Raw genomic sequence first — 25,803 nt, forward strand, 5'->3', positions numbered from 1 at the left:
CCCCAGTCTGTGAGGCCCTGAAAGATGAGCCATCTGGGTGCCAGGGACATGTAGGCACACAGGAAACAGAGAGGTGGGTGGTTGAATCAGCCATGAAAGCAGATCCGATTTCCTTTGCTCTCCAGCTCTTATTTGAGGGGGACACACACAGTGTCCTAGGACAGCCCCCTACCTGGCAGCAGTTCTCCCTACATGATGTCCTTTGAGGGCAAGGAGTTGGCAGTCCCTAATGACAGCTTGTCTTTTGTGTAGACAAAGGAGGGCGAATTCACTCTCTCTGCTATGACATCTGGAATCCGGCGGAATTGGATCCAGACCATCATGAAGCACGTGCACCCGACCTCTGCCCCAGATGTGACGAGGTGAGACAAACAGAATGCCTGAGGGTCACCTCCCCTGCTGGCCACCGCCTCACTCCTACATGGATCTGCAGTTATTTTGGGATGTGTGCTCGTGCCTGTCCCAGCCCAGTCTTCTGCCTTCCCTCCTCTGTCCCACCATCGGCTGGCCTCGCTTAGTCTCCCCTTGCCTTCCTGCTTTTTCTGCCTCGGGTTACCTTTTCTGCCTTTAGGCCTGGCCGGTGTGGCTGCCTGTGCCAGGAGCATTTGTGCTCCTATCGGGACTGAACCTAGTCCTGGGTGTTGGGCCTCTCTGGCAGTGGAGTAAGAGCAGCCCTGAATGTCACATTCACAGACTACCAGAGCATTTCTTTTTCTTGATCTTTTTGCTCCACACCTGTATGTGTTGGTTTTCTGTGCAACCAGGAAAAACTTCTTTGAAATTCAGTGCTGGAACTGAGATGGAAATCTTATTCTTTCCTCATGTTAAGTCTCTGGTTTGTATACCTCACAATGTGCCACGTGCCTTCCTCCTTCTGCCCTGAAGGTTAGAAACCTGGTATTTTCAGTTTAAAAGAAAGAGAAGATTCTGGTGTATGGGGCTGGTTCCACGATGCCTAGAATTCTACTGTTCTCAGCTGAAGGCCTCAGAGCGTTTACCTGTTTTGAGAACCTCTTATTGACACTTTTCAGATCATATATTTTACATGATTCTTCCAATGTATTTATTTTGTTGCTGCTCACACCTGGGGCAGCGGCCTCGGGCAGCTGTGGCCATGTCAAATCTTTGTCTTTCCTAGTGACACTGCATCTCTTTGAAAAAAAGGTAGGAATAAAATCATCTCTCCTGTGTTTATTGGCATTGTTTGTTCATTCCCTCATTTACTAAGTTAACAGATTATTTGGTGGTTCTGTCAGTAAGACCAGGTGTTGGTGGCCAGGACAAGTTCTCAAGTATCCTGTTGGGAGCTCTGGCTTATCTGTTAGTGGAATGCCTCCTGACTATATGGAGGTGAATGGGGCACTCTTGTCCTCATGGGCAGCCTCAGTGGCTGCCCTCTGGCTTTTTCCCAGCCAGGAGTAGAGAGCTTTATAAGGCCAGCACTCAGCACCTTGATGATGCCCCCCTCCCCAGCAAAGCAAGAAAGGCAGCTCAGGGTTCTTCAGCAAGGCTGCTGCCACAGGGCATAGGGTGGTGGACATGAGAGGGCCTGAGGTCCTGTCCTGGCCGCCAGGATTCCCCTGCCTGCCGTGTCCCAGCTGGAAGAAGTCTGCTTTGGGATGTCCCAGGGCAGGCCTGTGGCTTTGGCCTCAGAGCAGAAATGAAGGACACACTTGAGCATATGCATGTGCACATGTGTCTCAGGCCAACATTCACAGTTCCCTGCCACACTCAGACATGGGCTTCATGTGGGAACTCAGCACCTTGATGAACTACAGGCCATGGGGACCAGGTGTTTGGTTTGTGTGGAAAGATTGACTTAGTGATTGTCTTCTGACTAGACTTTACTTCAGATTTACTGTATCTCAAACTCAGGGGGTCCTCACCTTCCCCCAATTTGTCTTCAGCCTTTCTGCTTGTTTTATGTGGGCTTTTATAGCTTGAGGAAAATTTGGATTTTCTTAGTGCCTATAGGAAAGTCTCAAGAAAGCATTAGAAACAGGGCAGCCCGGGTGGCTCAGCAGTTTAGCGCCACCTTCAGCCCAGGGCCTGATCCTGGAGACCCGGGATCGAGTCCCACGTCAGGCTCCCTGCATGCAGCCTGCTTCTCCCTCTGCTTGTATCTCTGCCTCTCCCTATCTCTCTCTCTCTCTCAAATAAATAAATAAATACTTAGAAAAAAAAGAAACAGATACAAACTTCAGAGGTATAGGTCTAAGCGATGTACTGTGTTCCCCCGGCAACTACAGTAGGGAGTGGCAGGGACTTCCTGCCTGGGGGCTGGAGGGGCTTCCTCTCATGGAGCCATGACTGCTGTTCCCAGCTCTCTATGTGGCTGCAATGCCCTACACAGTTGTAAGCCTGGGTCAGCTCTCAGTTTAGTGGCATTGAAAGATCCCTTCTGGAGAGCTTTTATTCAGATGCACATGTGGTCTTAAATTGGCAGCTTGCAGGTCCCACCGCCCTGAAGCACTTGGGGACAAATGGCCCAGAGCATGATGACAACCACATTTTCTGTCCCTTGGGTGGCTTAGCCAGTTAAGTGTCCCAACTCTTGATTTCAGCTCAGGTCTTAATCTCAGAGTCATGAGTTCAAAGCCCTGTGGTAGGCTCCACGCTAGGCATAGAGCCTACTAAAAAAAAAAAAAAAAAAGAAATTAAAAGCAGGTCCCCCTACCACCTCCCACACCTCTCTCGCTGGCCCTCAAGACCCTTGATGGCTTCCAACTCTGTTCTGTCGCCTTGGACAGGACCAGAGGCCACTCTGCTCAGGCCAGGGGCCTCAAACCACAACTGTTGCTCTCACCTACCCCTGCTCTGAGGGGCATCATTTTTAGAAATCTGCTTTAGGGCAAATTGGACAAAGACATGGACTCCTTACTGGACAAGCAGAGGTGCCCTTGAATCCCCTCCCTTCTCACCTCCTGCACATGGTGAGCCACATTAGTGCCACCTGGGCCATCTCTCTTAACCTGAGTACAGTGGTCTCAGACCTTTTACTCTGTGATCCATTTGTCACACCAGCCACCATGGTGGTTTTCTTAAAATGCAGACTTGATTGGGTTATTTACCACTTGCTTAAAAACTTCGAGCCTTTTGAGAGAAGTGGTTGGTCTCATTCATTCTGTCAGCCCTGCCTGGTGCACACAGGCTACAGGGTTGGCTTCTCTCATGACCTCATTTAGATGGTGGCTGTGCACGGTGCAACCTGGGTGTGTATCTCCATCAGGACACTCCCTTAGGGCATCTCCTCTGTCAGGGGTTCCTCTGAGGTCCGAGACTGGAAACCTCTGAGCCATCTGTGGTTCTTACTTTCTCATCCCTACTCAGAACCAGTTTGATTCTCCCTATGAGAGACACAAGTAAAGGCAAAGTATTCTTTTCTCCTCTCTCCTGTGGGAACCATAGCTGCATAGGGACTGTGGTGGAGCCAGGCCCCCCACCAGGTTGGGTGGCTGCCACCAGGAGCCACACCTGACAGGCTCTCTGCCCCTTGCCCTTAGCTCACTGCCAGAGGAAAAGAACCGGAGCAGCTCCTCCTTTGAGACCTGCCCGAGGCCGAGTGAGAAGCCCGATATGGAGCGTGGAGAGCCAGACCCCGAGCAGAAGAGGAGCCGGGCTCGGGAGCGGAGGCGGGAGGGGCGCTCTAAGACCTTTGACTGGGCCGAGTTCCGCCCTATCCAGCAGGCCCTGGCTCAGGAGAGGGCCAGCACCACAGGGATTTCTGACACCCACCCTGAGGCTGAGGCCGGTGAGCTAGAGCGGGAGCGTGCACGGCGGCGGGAAGAACGCCGTAAGCGCTTCGGGATGCTTGATGCCACGGATGGGCCTGGTGCCGATGATACAGCCCTGCGAATGGAGGTTGACCGGAGCCCAGGGCTGCCAGTGACCACTGACCTCAAGACCCAGAACGTCCACGTGGAGATCGAGCAGCGGTGGCATCAGGTGGAGACAACTCCTCTCCGAGAAGAAAAGCAGGTGCCCATTGCCCCCTTGCACCTGTCCTCCGAAGATGGAGGTGACCGGCTCTCCACTCACGAGTTGACCTCTCTGCTGGAGAAGGAGGTAACAGGTTCTGGGCAACAACCTTCCCCAGCACCCACTGTACCTGCTGCTGGCCACATGATACTGAGGGATATGTGGTCCTGAGAGCTCTGGTAGACAAACAGCTTATTAGAGTACAGTGCAGGCACCGAGAGGTATAAGAGGGTGCCACATCGGCAGGGTGGCAGGGAGGGGGCTCCAGGCTTTTCGAGAAGGAAAGGCTTTGCCATGCGGTTGGGACATTGCCATATAGAGCTGAGGGTGGCCAGAAACTAGGCTGATGAGATGCAGGACCCAGGTGGGGACCCTGTCCTACCCTGTTACAGGCATAAACTAGAGATTTGAGACAGGAGAGGGGCATGAGCAGAATTAGTGGTCAGGCCTGGGTCAAAGGGGCCGGGCTGAAGCTGGAGGCAGAGACAAGCCTCCAGGCTTTTTGCAACAGCCAGGTAACCATTAATGGGATCAGAGGGGGATGCAAGGCAGGCAGATGCTGGATTCTGGATGTTGAATTCAAGATGTGAAACAGAGGCCTACGGGCAGGAGGTGGTGAGCCTGGCAGGCTGGGCAGAGGATTGTCACCATGCCACTGACTTGAAGGATACCCTGTAAGTCACTGGGCACCAGAGAGGGTCCCTCTGGGATGCAGAGCTGAGTAAGCCAGTCCCTGCATTTGTAACATATCCAGAAATCAAATCTGGGAAACTTGGTAGTGGATTTATAAGCCTGAACAGTGAGTTTCCTAGATGAGGTACAGCATTATGCCTGCCTTTTAAGAACATTCAGCAACATGTTTCAAATGTGTTTTTTTCCAGGAGTAGCTAATTGAAGTGGAAGATTTGCCACTTTGGGCAACCTCCGCTTACCTTTTTCCTATTAAATTTATGAGGCTGACATTTATCACTAACACCAACATTCTATTTTTTTCCCTTTTCTACATATATTAATATAATAATAAACCAAGATGCAATAAAAGTTCAAACTCACATGGGTCTAAACTGTCAAAATGAGCCCACTGGCCTACAGGTCACATGCTGGACCATGAATCTATCATAGACAGCAGAGTCTAAAAACCAGGCATCTCTGTGCGGCCCACAGCAGAGCCTGGCAGCACCCTGCCCACCTGCTGCATTACACAGCCCCTCCAGTAGGGTGGGCAGCCCCCATAACCCAACATCTAGTAGGTACCTGAGAGAGTTCAGGGAAGAGGTGGGTAGACGGATAGATAAATTCAAAGTCACTGAAAGCAAGAGGAGTGTGCAGTCGCTTGCCCACTTTACACATCTTATGGAGCCCTTCCTGCAAACAGAATTTTATATGGAATCTATTATATAAAAGTGTTAAAAAAAAAAAAAGGAGCTATTTCAGTGGAAGCTATGGCAGGGCCTGGAGCGAGGGCTGCCCCAGGTCAGCAGTGGCCTTTTGACCACACTGAGGAAATTGGAAGGACCCAGCAGGATGGTCTCCTGACACAAGCAGAAAGCCCCCATTTCCTGGTCAGGTCTGCACGTCACATCCTTATGGGCATGTGGGAATTATGTGGGTGCCCAGGGTAACAAGTATGCTGCTGTTATGTATGGCTTGAGCTGGAACCTTCAGTTCCAGATGCTGCAGATAAAGACCAGATCGGCACATGCACTGAAATGTGGCCATGGGGAAGGCCAACCACAGAGTCCCTGTGTGCTCCAGCCGAGCAAGAGTCAGAAATGCCACTGTACCACCACCTCTAGTCATTATCATCACTTTGTTACAAAATGTGTGTCTCTTTGCCCACAGTTGGAGCAGAGCCAGAAGGAGGCCTCAGACCTTCTGGAGCAGAACCGGCTCCTACAGGACCAGCTGAGGGTGGCTCTGGGCCGGGAACAGAGCGCCCGGGAGGGCTACGTGCTGCAGGTAGGGCTGCAGGGCTGCTGTGGCCCTTGTTCATTTGGGCATCAGTGTGAGGGCCCAGGCAGGCTAGGAATGTGCAAAACCTGGCTGAGCAGGAGCAGCCTGTCCCAAGTGCTGCAGCATCAGGGCTCTCAGGCTCCTGGGTCATTTGTAGCTTCACCCCTAGTAAGATGCTTTAGACAGTCTGCCTGAAACCTCTATAGCTAAGGGTTTTTCTTTGTTTCATCCTGATCATTTTTCCTCTCGGTTCTCAGAGTACTTAGTATATATTTATCATAAATATCACATATTTACATGTCGTTTCTACTTGCTTTCACAAATAGTCATATTAGATCCATTTTCCCGATTGAAGAAATTGAACAACAGCCAGCCAAGTGCCTCCTTACCACCAAGTTGGTGACAAAGCTAAAACTGGTTCCCTATCCTTGACCTTGTATGTACCACACCTATAGGACAACCTGGGGCCATTAGCATTCTCCTAGTGGTGCCTCTTCTTATTTTCTGCCTAGCCAACCCCCCAGCCTAATGGGAAGCCCAGTGAGAAGAGCAGCAACATGAGTCCAAACCCATGCCTTCCATCAGAGAGCTCTGGGCCCACATGCTGGCTAGCAAGGAGTGGTGCTGCCCTGCTGTCTCACCAGGCAGGAGAGCACCTGGACAGGGCGCTCATCAGTGGGAGCCTATTGTCCTGTAGCATTCTAGGCCCTGTTTGAATTTTAGGGTACAAAACAACACACTCCTGCCCCATCGTGCTGATGTGCTAGTAGGGAGAGGTAGTAGGTGAGGGAGTGCTGGGGAGATGCAAAATGGGGTGATGGAACAGGGAAAACTGGAGCTCTCAGCCAAGGCTGAGAACAGAGCACTCCAGTCAGGGTCCTGCCACTGACCGATGGAAGCCAGTGCCATCCCCTGCAACCTTGGCCTTCTTGTCCATGTAGACTTAGAACTTGACCCTAAGGGCCTTTCCAGCTCTCAGTGACCCAGAGTTTCTGTGATAAGTGTCTGTGTCGACATTTCCAGACCACAGCATACCGGCTACCTTGGTCCAAGTCATCCCAGGCCATACGTGAGCCTCTGGACAGTTTACCTTCCCTCCTGTCTCCGTGCCATTGTTTGTCGTGCGCTCCCTCTGCCTTCTCTTTCGACCCCAATTTTGACCGTGGCACTGGGTGCCTTGTGTGCCCTGGTCCTCCCCAGCCCCTTCAGCCAAGTTACAGCCATGCCCAGATCAGATTCTCAGGCCCCAGGAACTGGTAATGGTGGGCAGCCTTTTTTCTTGTATGTGCTTCCTGGGTCATTTTGTGCAGACTTTCCAGGTTTGGGGAGCATCTTTTTTTAAATGTGCACCGATTTCACTTCACATCATGTGGTAGAGATACTAGCAGCAGATTTTGCACATTGCTAACCTAAGAACCTGCCTCCATGTCTAACCTGGATGATTGCATGAGCCTGCACCAAAGCCCCTGGCAAAGCTGGGCAGAGCTGGTTTCTTAAAACCTTCCTGCTAGGTCTAACAACAGGTGACTTTTAACCTCCCTTTGTGCTTTGAAATGCTTATAACCGAGTCATCTGGAATGACCAAGGGCCTCTGGGACTAAGGGTCAGGAGGAGCCAGCCACTCAGGGTGGGCACTGCATAACGGTGCTGGGAGGAGGAGCGTGCATGGTTTGGACATCAAGTGTAACTTTAACCTGAGTGTCACATCTGTGGCTTCCCTGCCAGCAGAGCAGAGCTAGAGCGAGCCATAGGTAGGCTAGATTCTTAGGCTGGGCTCTTCTCTCTCTTGTTTACTTTTGTTTTTGCCCCTGCAGTAGTTAGCTCTGTCTGTTCTGCATGCCTTTCAGTTTGGGGAGTTTTGCTTCATTTGTGTTTTGTTTCTTGCGTGCTTCACTTTCTTATTTTGAATTCCACAAAGGTTTGTTTGTTTTGTTGATTATCATGTTTTACTCCATGGTTTCCGTTTTTCCCCTCGTTTTGTCTTCTTGCAGGTAGAGATTAGTTCTTCCTGTTACTGTAGAGGACGGGCTCCACTTCCCCAAGGAAAATGTTTCAGATGTCACCTCACTGGCATCCGGAGCAGTTGCCTCCCTTCCTTCTCTCCCCGTCCTAGAAGGAAGTAGCATCACACCACCCGCACCACCCCGGGTCCTGGCTTTTGTAGGGTTTGTTGCCTAGAGCCGCCTACCTTTTGTTTTGCAAAACAAACAAATAAATCCTGAAGCTCTGCTCCTCCCCCTGTCCTTCTTCCCAGCGTTCTCCTGTCCTCCAGTCTTCCTGTTTGCTCATCAGTGTGCTCCATTATTCACTTTTGTTTGGTTTAGTTCTCCTAGAAGCTGCTTGGTTAGAGCCGTGTGATGTTACTGTCCATGTTTTTTCTGTTTACCTAGAAGCAGCTACTTGCCAAAAAAAAATTTAAGATGATTTGTTGAATTTGTTTTTTAATTGAAAAAAAAAAAATGATGCCGAGGATAAAAGGCAGCCCCATCAAGGAGCTTTTCTGTGGTTGACCCTGGCCAGAGGTGTGACACTCAGAACCGGGAGTCCCGAGTGTTACTAACCAGTGTTTAATCGGTTTTTTTAAGACTGAAGTGGCCACCTCCCCATCCGGTGCCTGGCAGAGGCTCCATAGAGTCAACCAGGATCTCCAAAGCGAGCTGGAGGCCCAGTGCCAGCGCCAGGAGCTGGTCACGCAGCAGATCCAGTCCCTGAAACGCAGCTATGGGGAGGCCAAGGACGCAATCCGGCACCATGAGGCCGAGATCCGGAGCCTCCAGGCGCGGCTCAGCAATGCCGCCGCCGAGCTCACCATCAAGGAGCAGGCACTGGCCAAGCTCAAGGGGGACTTGAAGCTGGAGAGGGACAAGGTCCGTGAGCAGCTGGAGGAGCGGCAGCACCGTGAGGCCGCACTCAGCGGGCAACTGCAGGCCAGTGAGCAGAAGCTTAAGAGCGCTGAGGCCCTGCTGTTGGAGAAGACACAGGAGCTGCGGGACTTGGAGATGCAGCAGGCACTGCAGAGGGACCGGCAGAAGGAAGTGCAGCGGCTGCAGGACCGCATTGCTGACCTCAGCCGGCAACTAGGTGCTAGCGAGCGGGCCCAGAGGCTGATGGAGGAGAAGCTGCAGGCCAACTACGAGCTGCTGCTGGAGAGCTGTGAGAAGGAAAAGCAGGTGCTTCTGCGGAACCTCAAGGAGATGGAGGACAAGGCCAGCGCCTACGAGGACCAGCTCCAGGACCGAGAGCAGCAGATGGAGGTCCTCCAAAAGGAGAAGCTGAGCGCCAAGTTCGAGGGCAGTGAGGTAGTCCACCGGCTGGAGGAACAGCTGCAGATGAAGGAGGCCAGCATCCAGAAGCTGGCTGAGCATGTCCAGAGCCTCAGAGACGAGCGGGACCTGATCAGGCAGCGGTTCCAGGAGCTGATGGATCGTGTCACCCTGTCTGATGGGGACATGGCTGAGCTTCAGGAGAAGCTGAGTGTGAGGGAGGCCGACTACCAGAGCCTGGAGCACTCCTACAGGAGGGTGGCTGGCCAGCTCCAGAGTATGCACATGCTGCTGAAGGAGAAGGAGGAAGAGCTGAAGCACATCAAGGAGATGCATGAGAAAGTTCTGGAAAAGAAAGAGCAGGACCTCAATGAGGCTTTGGTTAAAATGGTTGCTTTGGGGAGCAGCTTAGAGGAAACAGAAACAAAGCTCCAGGCAAAGGAAGAGATTTTAAGGAGATTGGGAAAGGAATTCTCAGAGGATGCGGAGGAGCCACAGAGCTGCCTAGAAGAGGCAGGGGATGGCACAGTGCTGTCGGGCCCACGGCTCCAAGCTGCTGGCTCACCCCCAGCCTCCCAACATTCCAGGCTTGAGGATGAGGATCCTGGGGCTGTCCTGGTGGAGGAGCGTGGCGATAGCAGCCCCAAGAGAGAAGAGAGCATGGCGTCTCTGAAGTCAGAGGTGCCAGACAGGGAGGGGCCCCCTCAGAGCACAGCAAAACCTGACCAGGGAGGATCTGGTGTTAAAAGGCAAAGAATCCGGTTCTCCACGATTCAGTGCCAAAAATACACACACCCTGATGGGTCTGAGAAGACCTGGACCAGCAGCACATCCTCCGACACCAGCCAGGACCGGTCACCCTCAGAGGAGAGCATGTCATCAGAGGCCACCCCCAGCTCTCTCCCTGCAACCAGTGACTCCGATACTTATCTCTCCATAATACACTCCCTAGAGACCAAGCTCTACATAACGGAGGAGAAGCTCAAAGATGTGACGGTGAAGTTGGAGAGCCAGCAGGGCCAAAGCCAGGAGGCCCTACTTGCTTTGCACCAGCAGTGGGCCAGCACGGAGGCACGGCTCCGTGAGCAGCTCCGGGCCAGCCTGCTCCAGGTCGGGGCACTGGCCTCCCAGCTAGAGCAGGAAAGACAGGCAAGGGCGAAGATAGTTGAAAATCACGTTGGGGAGCTTGGCGACTTCCAGATGAAAAACAGTCAGGCTCTGGCTTGCTTAGAGAACTGCCGAGAACAACTACGATCCCTGCCAGCAGCCAGCCAGGAGGAAGCACAAGACACAGGAGCAGGCCCCCTGGCCAGCACAGAGGGCACACTCATCAGCACCCACCCGGCCATGCGCCACTGGTCCACTCCTTCAGACAGTGCAGCCCAGGCTCAGCCTGAGGACTCGAGTTTCTTGGAGATCAGGAAAGCACTTTCACAGCCACCACACCGGCCTGAGCTGACCGAGCAGGAGCAGCTGAAACTCCTTTCTGATCAAATAGCTCTGGAGGCCTCGCTGATAAACCAAATAGCAGAGTCTTTAAAAAACACAACATCAGATATCTCGCGAGTTCTCCATGAGATCTCCCAGTCAGGAAACTTGCCCCTGGAACCTGAAAGTGTGGCTCTCTGCCCTGGGGCCACAGCAGACACCTGGGCGAAGAAGTTGCTAGTGGATGGTGAATTCTGGAGCCAGGTAGAGTCCCTGAGTAAGCGCCTGGGAACGCAGAGAGGAGAGGCAGCTGATGCATCCAGAGGAGAGCCACAGAGTGTCCCAGCAGCCCTGGTCCCTGCCCTGGCGGATGCCACGTGGGTGAGGGCAGAGCTCAACTTTGCCCTGCAGTCAGTAAGGGAATCATTCCAACGGAGGTTGCAGAGCATCCAGGAGACCCTCCAGGGGACCCAGGTGGCCCTGCAGCAGCACAAGCGCGTGTTAGGGGACATCTTGGGAGCCTACCGAACCCCCGACTTTGAGAGAGTGATGCAGCAGGTCTCAGAAGCCCTCAAGCTTCCCTCAGGCATCGAAGACAATGTACAGGCATCCTGGGACCTGAGCCCATTAGGAGAAGTACTAAGTCATCAAAAAGCAGCCGGCTCCCAGGAGCCCTTTTTCGTGGCCCACCAGAGCTCTGGGGCCCTTGTTGCTATTCAGGAAGAACTCGCCCTGCAACTTAAAGATAAGGCCAGCCTCTTAGGGGAGATATCTGCCGCTTTAACCTCACTTCCCCCTGTGGAATCAGTAAGAGATTGTCAGAAGCTTCTCCAGGCATCCCAGAATCTCTCCTGGAACACTTATCTGGGAGGCCTCGGTCAGTATTCTTCATTATTAGTTCAGGATGCAATTATTCAGGCTCAGGTGTGTTATGCAGCCTGCAGAATCCGGCTGGAGTATGAAAAGGAGCTGCAGTGCTACAAAGAGTCCTGGCAGAGCAGGGGAGCCTCCTGCCAGGAACACGAGCAAGCCGTTGGGGCTCTGAGGGAGGAGTACGAGGAACTTCTCCGGAAGCAAAAGAGCGAGTACCTGGAAGTGATTGCCATCGTTGAGAGGGAAAATGCGGATCTCAAGGCCAGGGTCACCCAGCTGGACCGTCAGCAGAGGTGTCTGGAGGAAGTGGAAAGCAAGCACAGTGAGAACATGTTTGCCCTGCAAGGAAGGTACGAGGAGGAGATGAGGTGCGTGGTGGAACAGTTGAACAGAGCAGGGGACACACTACAGGCAGAGCACAGCAGAGTCCTGAGCCAGCTAGACGCCTCTGTCCGAGACCGACAGGACATGGAGAGGCAGCACGTGGAGCAGATGCAGAGCCTGGAAGACAGGTTCCAGCTGAAGATCAGAGAGCTGCAGAGCATCCACGAGGAGGAGCTGAGGACCCTGCAGGAACACTACTCACGGAGCCTGCAGTGCCTACAGGAGGCCCTGCACCACTACCAAAGGCGGCACCCGGAGGCCCTGCCAGCCCCCAGCTCCCCACCCAGCTGGCCCACAAGCCAGCCCAGGGACACTCTGCAGGCCGCCAGCGGAGAGGCTGAGTCCATGACAGGGCTGAGAGAGCGCATCCAGGAGCTGGAGGCCCAGATGGACACCATGCGGGAGGAGCTGGGACAGAAGGACCTGGAGGGCAGCGCGGCCACACTGCGGGAGAAGTACCAGAAAGACTTCGAGAACCTTAAGGTTCTGAAGTGTCCCTTAACTTGCAAGGCAGGGGAGGGGCAGGCCTTATTCTGCTTGTCAGGGGGTGGTGTCCCGTAAACAAGGCTCTCAGGGTGGAGCTGAGGACAAGCAGGACAAGTTGATATTCTCTCTCCCCTGAGTCCTCACTGGCATGATGTGGTCTCAGGCCAGGGCCTGGGCAAGGGTCTAGCCTCCTGTTCAGCATCCACCCTACCCCCACCCCCAAGGAGGGTTGGCAGAAGACGACTGGGAGCACCGTAAGAGAAGGAGTATGGTCCCCCCATCACCCCTTGGCCTGGTAACTCCGCATGATCCCAGCAGGTGGAAGCCTTTCTTGTCCCCATCCCAGCCTTGCCCTCTCTTCCACCCCCACAGAACCCACTCTAGGCCAGTACAGATGTAAACCTGTGGAGAAGAACCCACGAGAGATGGGCCAGAGCCTCTCTTAGAGGGCTGTCTTCTACTGACTGCCCCAGGAGAGCAGAGTTAGAGTTCCCAGAAGGATATTTGCAAGGCAGTGTCAAGGGTCACTCTCCTGTCCCCAACTGTCTGTGGGGAACTGGCATTTAATGGGCACTCTGTGGAAGAAGGGCTTTTCTACTGAGCACGCTTCTCGGTCACTGGGGTTCCTTCTCTGGAGGCTGCAACCTGTCCTCCACATCCTCACTCCATCTCACACTCTGCCTCATGAGGCAGGATACCCAGGCCCTGTCAGGTGTAGGTGACATTCCCAGGCTCCTCGGGGCCTTGGGCTGTGTGGGCCGGTCCAGGTTCTCACCTATCCCATTTGTAGGTAGAGATGCCTGCCTGCCTGCATGCGGGGAGCATGACTGCCCAGAACTTCCCCTAAGCTTCTCAGCATTACCCTCCCAAGCCTTGCACCATCCCTTGGGTGGAGCTGCATGCAATAAATGGCCAGACTCCTCAAAAGCCCTCCGTCCCCAGTCATACCCGGCTATGAGATGGCAGCGTGGGCTCCCAGGCTGCAGGCAGCTGCTTTACTGCTCCTGCCAAACCCAGTGCTAACGCTGCTATTTCCCAGCTGCTTGTTCCTAGAACTCTGAAAGTAGAAGACAAATGTGGCAACAGTGTATTCTTTACCTCTGTGTGATGACACAGCTCACTGACCAAAGACAAGCACATGTGGTCATCAGCAAGCTCTTGGATGGCCAAGAGGCCATTTTCTCCGTTCTTTTTACAAGAACCTTTTGAAAACTTCTGAATCGTGAGAAAGCTTTAAGAGTTGTTTTCCAAAAATGTGCAGACCGTGCCTCCAGGGTGGTCAGCACAAGTGAGCACAGCATTCGAGTGGGCCAGCTACACCTTTACCAGTAATTTGCATAAACATTGGTCTTAGTGCTCTGCTGCAGAGCACTCAGCTCCTTCCTGCGACGCCCTCAGGTCCGTGTCGCTGGGTCCCTGGGCATGTACATACCTTGTGTTCACTGGGAGCCAGGTACTCCCATCCCAGCAGTGAACGGTTTCCTCTCTGTTCCGACAGAGCCCCTGCGCAGTGCGGCATTGTCAGCCCCCGTGTCAGTCATCTGGGCGGTGACAGCATATCATTAGTTAGCAACAGATCGTGTTTGAGGGCTTCTGGTAGCATGTCTCTAGGGGCTGAGATGCTACTCATTCCGTGCATTCTGTCGTGCGCCTGTGAACATCCAGCCCATCCATGGAGTTCTCACTGCCCCCCTGGAGGGGCAGGAATTACAACAAAATAGCACTCTCGAGGGCCTCCGACTAATAGCTGTTCTTTTGTGCAGAGTTTTGCCCAGATCAGGGAGACCAGGGTCTTGGCCTGACAGCCTCCCTTCTGGCCACTGCAGGCTGACACCTTCCCTCACAGCTCTGCACAGTAGCCATTGAGGAACTGGGATTGATCCCAGGGATTACTGGCTTAAAAATTCAAATTTGTTTATTTTTCAACACATACACTGTCCAAGGAAGCAACGGGTCTTTATAGCTAATTCAGTGTTTCTGTAGGAAGAATTTTCACCCTTTAAGTATTCTAAAGCAGTCCAATCAAGCAAAACCCTAAAAGATTTACTAGCTATCTGCTCCTTGTGAATCAAAGCACACAGGAGGGAAGATGAGGGGCTTGGAAGCCACAGCCCCTGGGCTCTTCCAGCTATGCCATGATGTGAGGGCAGTGAGACGAGGACACTGGCCTTCAGATAGGAGCCACGTGGGAGAAGGAATTCCCAGTTGATGGTGGACAACGGTTAAGACCCATTTGACCAGTGCAGCCAGTCTGTTGCAGGGAAGTCTAAACTGTTGGAAGATACTGAGTGGAGTATCTCAGAAAGGCCTCTCCATTACTGTGGGGGCCCAGACAGAGACACCCAAGTGTAGTGATTTGATTTCTTATCCTTTCTTGAATCCAGGTGCAAGAAGATCCATCAAATAGTATAGGTTGAGAGGGAGGAACCCTCCTATATTCTGCATTTGGAACATAACATGGCCATATTCTGGTTTTTTAAAAAATCACTGAAAGGCCTAATCCTTACTCTGAAAGAGATCTTGCAGGGGATTTATTTAAAAGATGTACCTCCATGCACAGAATGGCTGCACTGAGCACAGCCTCATGGCTATGTGGCACATTCACCTGCCCCTTTGGTAAGAGCACTGTCATAAGCCAGGTTTGGGCATCTCTGAGTGGATGTGTGGGATGGTTGGACCCATCCTAGGGTGTACCTGTGTCCTTCCCCCAAACCTATGTCCAGGTAATAAACCAGCCTCATTCTAACCAGGCACGGACAAGTTCAGAGAGCAGTGCTGTTGTGTGTCTCATTTCACCTACAATTAGTGCCCCTCTTTGTACTCCTTGGGAAGGGAAGGAAGAAGATGCAGGCTGAAAGAGAAGAGATCATGTAGTCTAGTCTGATTCCCCTCATTGAACACCAGGTGAGGGTGGACAGCTGCTTAGTGGCCGGGCCAGACCCCCTGGCTCTGCGTACCTCCCACCCAACCCTCACCAGGATACCTGTCATTGGGGGGATGGTCTTGGCTCCCTTCAGCTGACAAAGACTCATTGCTGTTTGTGACTATGAAATGCCCTATCTGGTGCTGAAAGCTTCCTGCTGTAGAACTCCAAGCAGACACAGCCAACCTCCATACATTTGCTCTCTTCTCCCTCCCTCTGGTCAATCTTGCCCAGCAGTGATTCTGTAAAGGTTCAGGATCAGCTGTTTTAAATTCCACTGCAGCCTCTTCCCACTCACAGCACTGACTTTCCACAGAGAAGGAGGCTTCAGAATAATCTCCCAAATAAGAGAATTTATGTAAACTCTCTTTCCTAAATGCACTGATAGCGTAAAATGCCCAGTTGTATCAGTGAGCATCTGCAGACAGCCGTCCAATGGCTCTGCTGGCTCCATGCTCAGTGTCAGGGAGCATGTTGTCTGGACCAGGGAGCCTAGAGAGACCAGGCTGCTGGCTTCGTGATAAACACAACACCCAGCACAGTGGTCAAGGAAAACCTCCACGGAGTCCTTTTTACGTCTTACAGGCCACGTGCGAGCGAGGGTTTGCAGCCATGGAAGAAACGCACCAGAAGAAGATTGAGGACCTGCAGAGGCAGCACCAGCGGGAGCTGGAGAAGCTGCGGGAGGAGAAGGATCGCCTCCTGGCCGAGGAGACAGCAGCCACTATCTCAGGTGGGAGCTGAGCCTGGGAGACACTTGCACCCCTAGGACAGGGCATGCGGCAGGCTTCCTGAGCTGACTGCACAGCTGGGCAGTGAGCGGCCTTCACACTGTCTTCTAGCTGAGGTTTCAGCTTCGTTTTCCAAAACAAGCCTTTGATGGTTTCCTCCCAGGAAGAGGCTGGTTTGGGGAGCCCAGTGAGTGCTTGCAAGCCCCAGCCCAGCACCCCGAGCTTCACCCAAGGGGCGGTCCCCGGCCTCTCCAGTCCCCTCACTGACTTTGTGCTCCAACAGCATAAGACCGCCTCTGCCTACAGTGGCCAAGAACATCAGAGCACAGAGTTGCTGCAGCTTTTGCCTGGTGACAGACTTCGGCACAGAGCCTTCTGATATTTAAAAAAACCAAAAAACAACACCTGCGTCCCTTTTCTGGTGGGAGTTCCCTGGGAATTCCTTGGTTTGGGTGAGGCCAGCCTGACCACTCATGGACGCTGCATGAACAGCAGGCAGACACAGTGCTGTCCTGTCCACCTTGCCCCCGAGCCTCTCATGCTGATGGCTGTGTCCCTGCCTGCAGCCATTGAAGCCATGAAGAATGCCCACCGGGAGGAGATGGAGCGCGAGTTGGAGAAGAGCCAGCGGTCCCAGATCAGTAGCATCAACTCGGACATTGAGGCCCTACGACGACAGTACCTGTGAGTCCCTTCCTGCCCCCAGGAGGTGGCCCTCGTAGGTGGAGCTAGAGGGATTTCTGCTCTTCAGGTGGGGAGAGGCACCCTGCTGAGTCTTTCTGAGAGCCACAAGGACCTGGGTCTCAAGGGTGGGCATGGGCAGAGGCCCAACGGCTCCAGGGAAGTTCCAAGCCACCCTTCCTGAGGGGCTGAGCACCTGGGTTCCACTAACGGAAGAAGCAGCTCTGTGCCTCGGATCCAGGATGACAGAAGAGTGTCACAGGGCTTTGATTTTCGAGTGTGGAGAGAGCCTGGTCCTGGGTTATCAGACACAGAGCACCTCAAAAGTTAGTGTCGAAAACAAATCACAAGTGTGACTTCTCTCAGAAACAGGACATTTGTTTTGGCATGAATGAGTTCTGTCCTGACATCACAGGAGAGCTTTGTGTGGGGGGCCATTAAGCTCCTTGAAAAAGGAGCAGGGAGGAACACAGGAAAGATTCTGTAGGTCTGCAGCACTTTCTAGGCTGTCCTCTTTTGAGCTGGGTAAGAATCTGTTGAGACCACAGAAAGCATGGGACCTGCTCTCTGCTTAGCTCTTTGTGTCATGTCTCATCACTCCTCACTTGTCGTGACAGGGACTCAGAGCCTTTTAGACCTTTTTTTTTTTTTTTAATTTATTTATTTATTTATTTATGATAGTCACACACACAGAGAGAGAGAGAGAGGCAGAGACATAGGCAGAGGGAGAAGCAGGCTCCATGCACCGGGAGCCCGACGTGGGATTCGATCCCGGGTCTCCAGGATCGCGCCCTGGGCCAAAGGCAGGCGCCAAACCGCTGCACCACCCAGGGATCCCGACTCAGAGCCTTTTAGAGGCCTGGCCCAGGGGTGAGGGCAGAGCTAAGCCATGCCCTGTCCCTAGGGAGGAGCTGCAGTCGGTACAGCGGGAGCTGGAGGTCCTGTCGGAGCAGTACTCCCAGAAGTGCCTGGAGAATGCCCACCTGGCCCAGGCACTAGAGGCTGAGCGCCAGGCCCTGCGGCAGTGCCAGCGTGAGAACCAGGAGCTCAACGCCCACAATCAGGTGAGCCTGCCACTGCCTCAGCCCACACTGGAATTGGGAGCCAGGCCTCACCTGAGGTGACCCTGAGTTCCTGAGCCACAGTGGCTGCCCCATCTGCAGGCAGCTCCCTGATGTCTGCCATTCCCCAGCATGTTGACAGAAATTCTGCAGATGGTAGAGCTGGGGCGATTTTCTGCATGAACCACCTCTTTAAATTTGGGTTCACATGGGCTCTAGCCCTTTTGGGACCTCTGAGATGTCCCAGTTTCTCCTGAGCGTCTGTGGATTTCTGCTTCATTATTGGTGGGCACGGCCTGTGAGGGAGGGTCATTGTACCTGATCCAGGTCTCCTGTCCTCAAGGCTAGGACCATGTGTAAAGATCCCTCAGTCAAGGCCATACATGGTTCACATTTTTGGAGGTCAGATTATTGTCTTAGAATTTGCTTGTTCTTCAGAAAATTGGGGTGCATTTAAAACTCTGCTAATGGAAAGACTTGAGGTAGGTTCAGTTTGATAAAAGCTTCTACAAGATACTGAACCGGACCACTGTGTGCAGAGGCTCATCGTCCTTACTGTGTAGACAGATCAAGGTCCCTATGGGCCAAGACTCACCCCATATGAGGGTGCTCTGGCTGGACTGATTCCCCCTAGTCACTGCAGTGGCCTAACATAACCACTTATCAGTTGGAAAAAAAGTACAGAGGTTGACCGGGGAGAGTGAGAGGGCCTAACCCTACAGAAACTCAAATTGGACAAGCCGTAAGCCGTTGGACAAGCGTTGTGACAAAGTATTGAGTATTATGGAATCCTGTGTACACAATTCTGCACACACTTAGAGCCACATAAATGGCCTTTCCAGGGATGTAAGTCACATGCAGTGACAATCTCACATGTTAAATCTGAAATGCCACAGTGTGCATAAGGCTTTGTCTGTGGCCCCGTCTGCTCACACATCTCAGCCTCTTGTGAGGAGACAACCTCTCCCGGTTGTGCTGTGTGAGTGCTGCCCCAGGCAGCTCTGTGAAGCCTCCCTCCTTGCTGTTGCTGTCCCACAGGAACTGAACAACCGCCTGGCTGCGGAGATCGCACGGTTACGGACACTGCTGACCGGGGATGCGGGTGGGGAGGCCACTGGCTCCCCTCTCACACAGGGGAAGGATGCCTATGAGTTAGAGGTACTGCTTGGAGCCCCTTCACCCTGCTTTGCAGCACACAAGCCCCAAGCAGGAACCAAGAGGTGGCCCTCAGCTTATGGGCAGGGATGAGAGCTGGAGACCGCAAGAAGAACATGGAAGGATCCAGATCACCCCAGGCAGCAAATGAGAATAGCTGCCAGGCAGTGTGGGATCCAGAGCAGGAGTGGGGACCCCTGGTGAGGAGGCCACAGGGACCTTCCACCCCATTGCTTGCAGTTTCTGCCACACCACAAACTCTGAGCACCTGGAGTGAAACAGTGACTAGCTCTGTGAACCCCACAGTTGCTCACCATTCTGTAACACCGTATTACTTGGGGTCAGGGAAGTTTATTTTAAGTCAGAATGATTGATTCTTATATCTTTTTATAAAAGTACTTAGATTACTCCCCAGTCAGTTAACATTTCATCATGAACCTGTGCATGCTCAGTGATGTGGGAGAGGCTGAGTGAGGTCAACAGTTTCAGTAGGATGCTGTCACGGGCTCCGTCCCCAGTGCCCACCGTGACCCTTTGGGCTCAGGAACAGGGTTGTTGGGTCCAGGAGGAATTGCAGTGACTTCTGTTTCAGTAGATATTGTGCCAGCTGTTAGCAATGGCTAAGTGTATTTGCTGGCATTTTGGGGGTGCATGTCGATGAGGAAGCAGGGGAGGAGGGGCTCCCTGCTCAGTCATTTTTGCTTTCAAGAATCTGCAAGTTCCTTTGTTGCTCAGTGTCAGTCCCTAATTTCTCTGTTATTCTAGGTCTTACTGCGGGTCAAAGAGTCAGAAATCCAGTACCTGAAGCAGGAGATCAGCTCTCTCAAGGATGAGCTACAGACCGCGTTGCGGGTAATGGTGCCTCCCTGCAGGAGACAGGCCTGAGGATGGGCCTGGGGTGGAGCAGGGACACATGTCTCCAAGAGCTCACAGAGGCCCTCGTGCACTCGAATTGTAGGCTTTTCTAGAGTACATTTCATCCTTAAGGGGAATGTGCTTTCAAAATTGAGTTCTCTTAAAACACCAGCCTATAAGCAGGTGTAGTAAAAATGAGGTGTCACTGTGTCCCTGTCCTCCATGCTTCCCGTGTGCTTTGGCGGGGACAGTGAGACCAGAGACAAATGTCATCCTGGAAAATGAGAGCTTGGTGAAGCCCACCCATCTCCACCAGGGCCCTTTTGGAATCAGAGAGGAGATGACAAAAATTGTGGTAGCCATTCAGTCACTTAGGAAATCCTAGACAGAGAGGGAGTTTCCAGGAGCTGTGCCTGTGTCTGCCAGAGCCCCTGGGGATGCTCCTTCCATGCTCATACAGACTCTCAGCTCTGCCTGTTTCACCTCGCATTGAGTGTCCACCTCTGAAAGATGGGTCCACCTGCCTCCCCAACTGCTGGAGACACTCCTATCATTGCACCAGAAGCCTTGCAGTCCTGAGGAGATGGAGATGGACTGCCTAGCCTGGCCCTAACCACCACTTGATTCTGCCCTTCTTATCTCCAAGGACAAGAAGTACGCTAGTGACAAGTACAAAGACATCTACACGGAGCTCAGCATCGTGAGGGCAAAGGCCGACTGTGACATCAGCAGGTTGAAAGAGCAACTGAAAGCAGCAACGGAAGCACTGGGTGAAAAATCCCCAGAAAACACCCCTGTGTCAGGATACGGTGAGTTCCCCAGGCTTTGGGCTAGAACCCCATCACTTGTGGTCACTCCGGTGAAGGCATAGGAGCCCATTCTGTATTTAGACCTGTGTTTCATCATCAGGAACCACTGCAGGGCACTGGGCCCAAACCTAGTAGGCACCCTGCTACCATGGAGGAGCTATCGTCCTCTCGGCACGCTGCTGGGCGCACTTACTGATCACCTTGAGGGGAAGTCATGCCGTTGGCATGTATTTTCATAAGAATCACAGGTTGCATTTTTGCATTTTTCTATCTTCCTAAAGAACCCAATGGTTCAGTGATAGTAGCTGTTAGTAGCTAGTTGCTTGATCATGGGGCTTGACCATAAAAACCTCCAAGAGACCATGGGGGTCGGGAAGAGGCTACTCAAAACATGTTTTAACTCACTGGTATCCAGAAAATGACACTGGGTTTCCTCAGCCAGCCAAGAGTTAACAATCGTGGCAACGCTGGCAGACAGGTTGAAGCAAGATCACTTGCGTTGCTGCGGGAGGACGAGTTGGTGGTCTTTCTGGAATCAGTCGGATGATACCTGAGCACCACTCAAAATCAAGCTATAGGCTAACTCTGGAAGGGTAACAAAATGACAACAGCGGCTACTTCTGAGGAGGAGCTTGGGGTGGCAGAGGCCATGGACGGAGGAAGGTTTAGAATTTGGGGGAGAATGCATAGATCCTATGACCTGCCAGTTGAACTTCTGAAGGACGAGTGCATGCAAATGCGCGAACAGGAGCTTGTTGCATTTGCAGCAGATGGAGGCCCGTGGCTTCACTACACAGTGAAATACCGTGCCTTTCTTAAAAGAGACCAGGTAGAGGTTTTTGTTTTGATCTGGGAAGAGATCCATAAGTACACTAAGTTTAACCCCCTGCCCGGACACACGGTGTGGGGTGACCCAATGTACATTTCTTTTAGCCATCTTTTAGAAGTGTGAAGGACTGTACCCCAAACTGCGGATGGCAGGCGTGTGGGGGTGGATTGTGATTCTTGCTCTTTTGCTGTATCACAGCCCTGGGTTGCTAGGAAGAAAGTGGGAATAAAGAAATAATGGGACAGTGGGTCTGTCCACGGGCCCGGAGGGAGCATCCTAGGACCACCTCCACCACCCCCCACAGAGCTCAGCTGCAGTCAGCAGCAGGCAAGGGGAGGCTAGCCCAGGGCCACACAGACACCCTCAGGCCGTTCCAGTGCTTTCAGTTGTTTCAGGAAGAAGCTTAGTGTGTGTTTTTATGATCATTGGCTTGATTTTCTCTTAAAGATGTTTAAGGAAATGCCACAGGCGTGTGGCAGTAACAGGAAGCTTGGGAGATTTTTGCACATTCAGTCTTGTTCCACAGAGTTTTTTAAAACAAATGTAATGGGTCCGTTTGTTCCTTTAGATATAATGAAATCTAAAAGCAACCCTGACTTCTTAAAGAAAGATAGATCCTGTGTCAGCCGGCAACTCAGAAACATCAGGTCCAAGGTGAGTCTGGGGTACAGCCCCAGGGTGTGTGGGCCTATGGGACGTTAGAGAGGAGCCAGAGTCAGAGCCCACCTCGGACCGAAGCAGGGGGTCCCCAGGGTCCCACAACTTCTCCGGCTCCACATGCCTCCCTGCTGGGCCAGTTCTGGTGGCTTCGAGTGCCGGGTCTCCTTCCTGCTGAAGTAGAACCAACTTCTGACAGTGACAGTACAAGAAACAGAACTTGGAGTGAATTTGACACTGGACCTCCAAGGCCAGATTTCCCCTCAGACACCCCTGGGCCAGCCCTACTCTGTCTTCACACATCCCTAATTTAACACTGATGCTGCCTGCCTTCAAGAGAGGAAGCTGCCTATACCTCTTCCCCCGACCACACCGTAGCACATGCCCAGTGTGTGTCCCCCACCCTGCTGTGTGCCTCTCCACAGGAAGGACGGGCGGAGGGTGGGAGTAATAAGCTTGTTGCATTTAGGATTTATTGTGTGTGTGTCTTATTTTTTGCTCTTTCCTCTGACAGTCCGTAATTGAGCAGGTCTCATGGGATAACTGAAACGAGCCCGCTTCCAGGTCCCCTGTCATGTAGGTAAACCACCTCTCACCACCCACCCACCTGCCACCCTCCAGGGGGTGGCTACCTGCATGCACTGCTCACACCTCCATAGCAAGCTCCTTGTTTTTTATTGTTACTTTATCTGCTCCAGCAAGCACATACACAATCCTGGTCAAGTTTCTTTAACCTGTTCTGGGAAATTAACTGGCCCTGTAACTTCTTACCAAAGTTGACCTTTTGCTAGGGGAGCTCCCCTCCAGTTTGGCAGGCAAGCCATAGAGGCAGCATCTCGGGTGGGTGTGGGCCTGTGAGTGGCCCCCAGCACTGGTCAGTGTGCATGTCAACTAATCTGTGCATTCCAGGTTCTCTGGGAAACCCATCTTGCCCTCTGTCAAGAGGGGCCCTGACAGAGACCCAGCAGCCCCTGACAAGCAGAGTATCCCATCACCAAGAACCCCTCCCCACCAAGTTAGTTAATAGGCCAAGGCAGGGCGGAACCCGGGTTTCAGGGAGCCGGTACCTTGTGGGCAGGGCCAGGAAAATGGCTCAGCAGAGCAAGAGGACAAGGGAGGAGTTGGGACTGAAGATTTACCAGCACTTTTTTTGGTTTTGGTGTTCTTTTAAACAAAAGAAAAGCTTCTGTGTGTGCCATTGAAGGCAGTAGTATAAAGAAAGAAGGTAAGGACACAGAAGTGCTGGCTGAGAAACATCAGCCTGTTTGAAAACAAACAGAAGGACAGTGGGCCTGGCCATTCCCGGTCTCCACACCAGGCTGTGCATCCCAGTTACATGGCAGCTCACTTCAAAGTGTGCTTCCAGCTGAGCTGACTTGATCTCATTAATTCTCTGATGAGAAGGTTAAGAACAGCAGGAAGAACACCAGCTCTGGGCCATGGTCCTGGCAGAGGGGACACTGATATGGCGCAGGTCCGCCCAACACTGGCTCCTTTTGCTTGTGTGCCTACAGCTCGCTCTCCAGCTGGATCCACCATCCAGAATCCTGTGGCTAAGGGGCTTTAGCCCAATGGCTTGGGTGAAATGGGTTTGCTTTAGGAAGACATTTAAGAAAATCCCTAGTATTTTAAACCGATCAGTTTGGTTTTATTTATTCTACTATACAGTCCCAAATCACTTGTAACCAAATATGGTTTATGCTTCACTGAAAACTTAGTGTGGGGTCTTTCTGTAACCATGAAAAACATTCTGTTTAGCAAAAATAGAACTTGTTCTTTGGTTTAGGGTTTTCTTATTAAAGAATCTACTTCGTATTTGAGGTTGAACTGTATCTGCTGTAAATTCACTGTTAATGATTTAGGCCTTTTGCCCATGCCAGTAAATGTAACTGTAAATGACAGTCAGTGAAAAACTTCTGGAAAGCCTTGTTACAGTGTGTCCACCCTGTCAAGATAGATTATGTGTCCCAGGTGGCATGTCAAAGTCCCTGCAGGGGAATAAAAGTACATAGGACTCTGGACAAAAGACCAGAAAATCTGCAAGAAGACCTTTATCAAGAAGGGTTTTTGTAGTGGGTGCACTGGGAAGACCTTTTACACCAGCTGGGAAGGAACTACAGCAAAGGTAAAAAGTGAGAAAACTGACTGGACCTCCAGGGCAGCCTCAGCCTCTCCGAGGTGCCAGGACCCAGGCAGGAGTGGTAAGGAGCCCAGGAATGGGGCTTTCCCAGATGTCTTTGAGTCCATGGTTGGCTTGGACAAGTCTCTATTGTCCTGATATGCAGGCACAGTCCCTCTGGTGTAAGTAGAAAGACAGGGACCCTGCAGATGTCCTCAGGGACACGTGTTGTGATGCCAAGGGCTCGGGCCTGTTTGCGATGTCAGTAGGCACTCACACTGGGATGTGTGCTGTCCTTTGCCTGACTGTATTTGGAGATTCCCCATTCCACACACCCCCCAACCCCCACCATGGGAAGACCAGGGGACGAAGTTGCCCAGAAACCAAACCTGTTGTCAGTGCTCTGTGATATGGGATCTGATACGTACTGACTTATGTCCTTTATCGGTGTTCTGTTTCTGTATCCTGCCTCACTGAAAAGGATAGAAAGTCTCAGCACCCATAAAATCAAGGCAAGCTCAGTGCTTAAGAGCATCATGGCTTTTCTGGTATTAGAACGGAGCAAATCTTTCCCATGAGATCCTCATGGAGGCCCCTTTCTGGTAGTCTGAGTATGGGCTCACAGAGATACTTGGTGGAGAGATCGGCTGTGTGGGAGGAATGAGCCCCAGGGGAGCTACTCTGCACCCCAAGGACCCTTCTCTGGGCACGCAGAGTCAGTGTAGGGGTTGTGCACATTCTTCCCTTCCAGTTCTAGTGTACAGCTATGTGTGGCACACAGCCTTGGGCTCCCCCTCGTCGCCCTGCTCCCCTGCTACAGTCCTGAGCACAGCAGGGACTCTGACCTTTCATGGAAGGAGCACACCCCCAGGCAGGACATTTGCTAGCCCTTGAAAGTCCCCAGCTAGAACAAAGCGGTATGACATGTGACAGGCCTGCCTGTGGGCCTGGCACTTAGCTGTGGGGCCTCCCACAACTGGTCATGCATACCTAGCACCTGTCCAAGACTGACCCTGTGCACATGGCAGCCCCTTGGCCTGAAGCACTTGGGAGAAGACCTGAGAGCATCTGAGGCGATTATGTATGTTAAGGGAATTTCTGGTTCAGAATGGAACATGGATTTTCCCCCATCCTCCAACCAACTGGGTAGCAAGCTTCAATAGTGACCCCCTAACCAACAGCTTATATTGAGGTCCATCTGGACCAGTGGGTTTCAGAAAGGTTAGCCATAGAACCCTTTATTTAAAAAGGGGGAGGGCAGTTATCTTTATTCATCTACACACATACAGCTCCACAGTATAGAAGAGAAGCAGAGCTGTTCTACATAACCAGAGGGGAACACCAGGGCCGACCCCCCTGGCCTCAAACCTTGCAGGTGGCCCAGTCACACAGTCCTCACTTGCGAATATGTGCTCCAAAGCATCTGGCTGAGCCACATCAGGACCTCCTGAGACTGTGTCACAGCTGGAAACAGCAGGCTGGGCTCTTTAGGCCAGCAGACTAGCATGGTGCTGGGCACCAGCATTTTATTTCATGGTGCTCAGGTTTGGGGCTAAAACTGGTGTAGCTGTCTGGAGCCTGTACCCAGGGCCAGCCTCAAGTCCTATATATCTTAGGG

At 52.4% G+C, this 25,803-nt stretch overlaps 1 protein-coding gene across 15 annotated transcripts in view; it reads left to right on the forward strand.

The window, feature by feature from the left end:
* The window catches only part of MPRIP (myosin phosphatase Rho interacting protein), a 150,658-nt gene that overhangs the window by 120,610 nt on the left and 4,245 nt on the right, over positions 1-25,803 (forward strand). For 11 of the 15 annotated variants that reach the window (XM_072820821.1, XM_072820817.1, XM_072820819.1 and 8 more), the window contains 11 exons: positions 253-362; positions 3,504-4,065; positions 5,821-5,937; positions 8,517-12,362; positions 15,874-16,021; positions 16,586-16,703; positions 17,605-17,764; positions 18,800-18,919; positions 19,682-19,768; positions 20,418-20,580; positions 21,978-22,063. In XM_072820821.1, coding sequence (XP_072676922.1) covers positions 253-362; positions 3,504-4,065; positions 5,821-5,937; positions 8,517-12,362; positions 15,874-16,021; positions 16,586-16,703; positions 17,605-17,764; positions 18,800-18,919; positions 19,682-19,768; positions 20,418-20,580; positions 21,978-22,063 — 5,517 coding nt within the window. Of the gene's footprint in view, positions 1-252; positions 363-3,503; positions 4,066-5,820; positions 5,938-8,516; positions 12,363-15,873; positions 16,022-16,585; positions 16,704-17,604; positions 17,765-18,799; positions 18,920-19,681; positions 19,769-20,417; positions 20,581-21,977; positions 22,064-22,580; positions 22,647-25,803 lie in introns of all 15 variants that reach the window. The other 4 variants (XM_072820815.1, XM_072820813.1, XM_072820826.1 and 1 more) reach the window with 4 other exon arrangements.

The sequence above is a fragment of the Canis lupus genome, chromosome 3 (genome assembly GCF_048164855.1).
Source record: "Canis lupus baileyi chromosome 3, mCanLup2.hap1, whole genome shotgun sequence".
In the NCBI taxonomy this organism is placed as follows: Eukaryota; Metazoa; Chordata; class Mammalia; order Carnivora; family Canidae; genus Canis; species Canis lupus.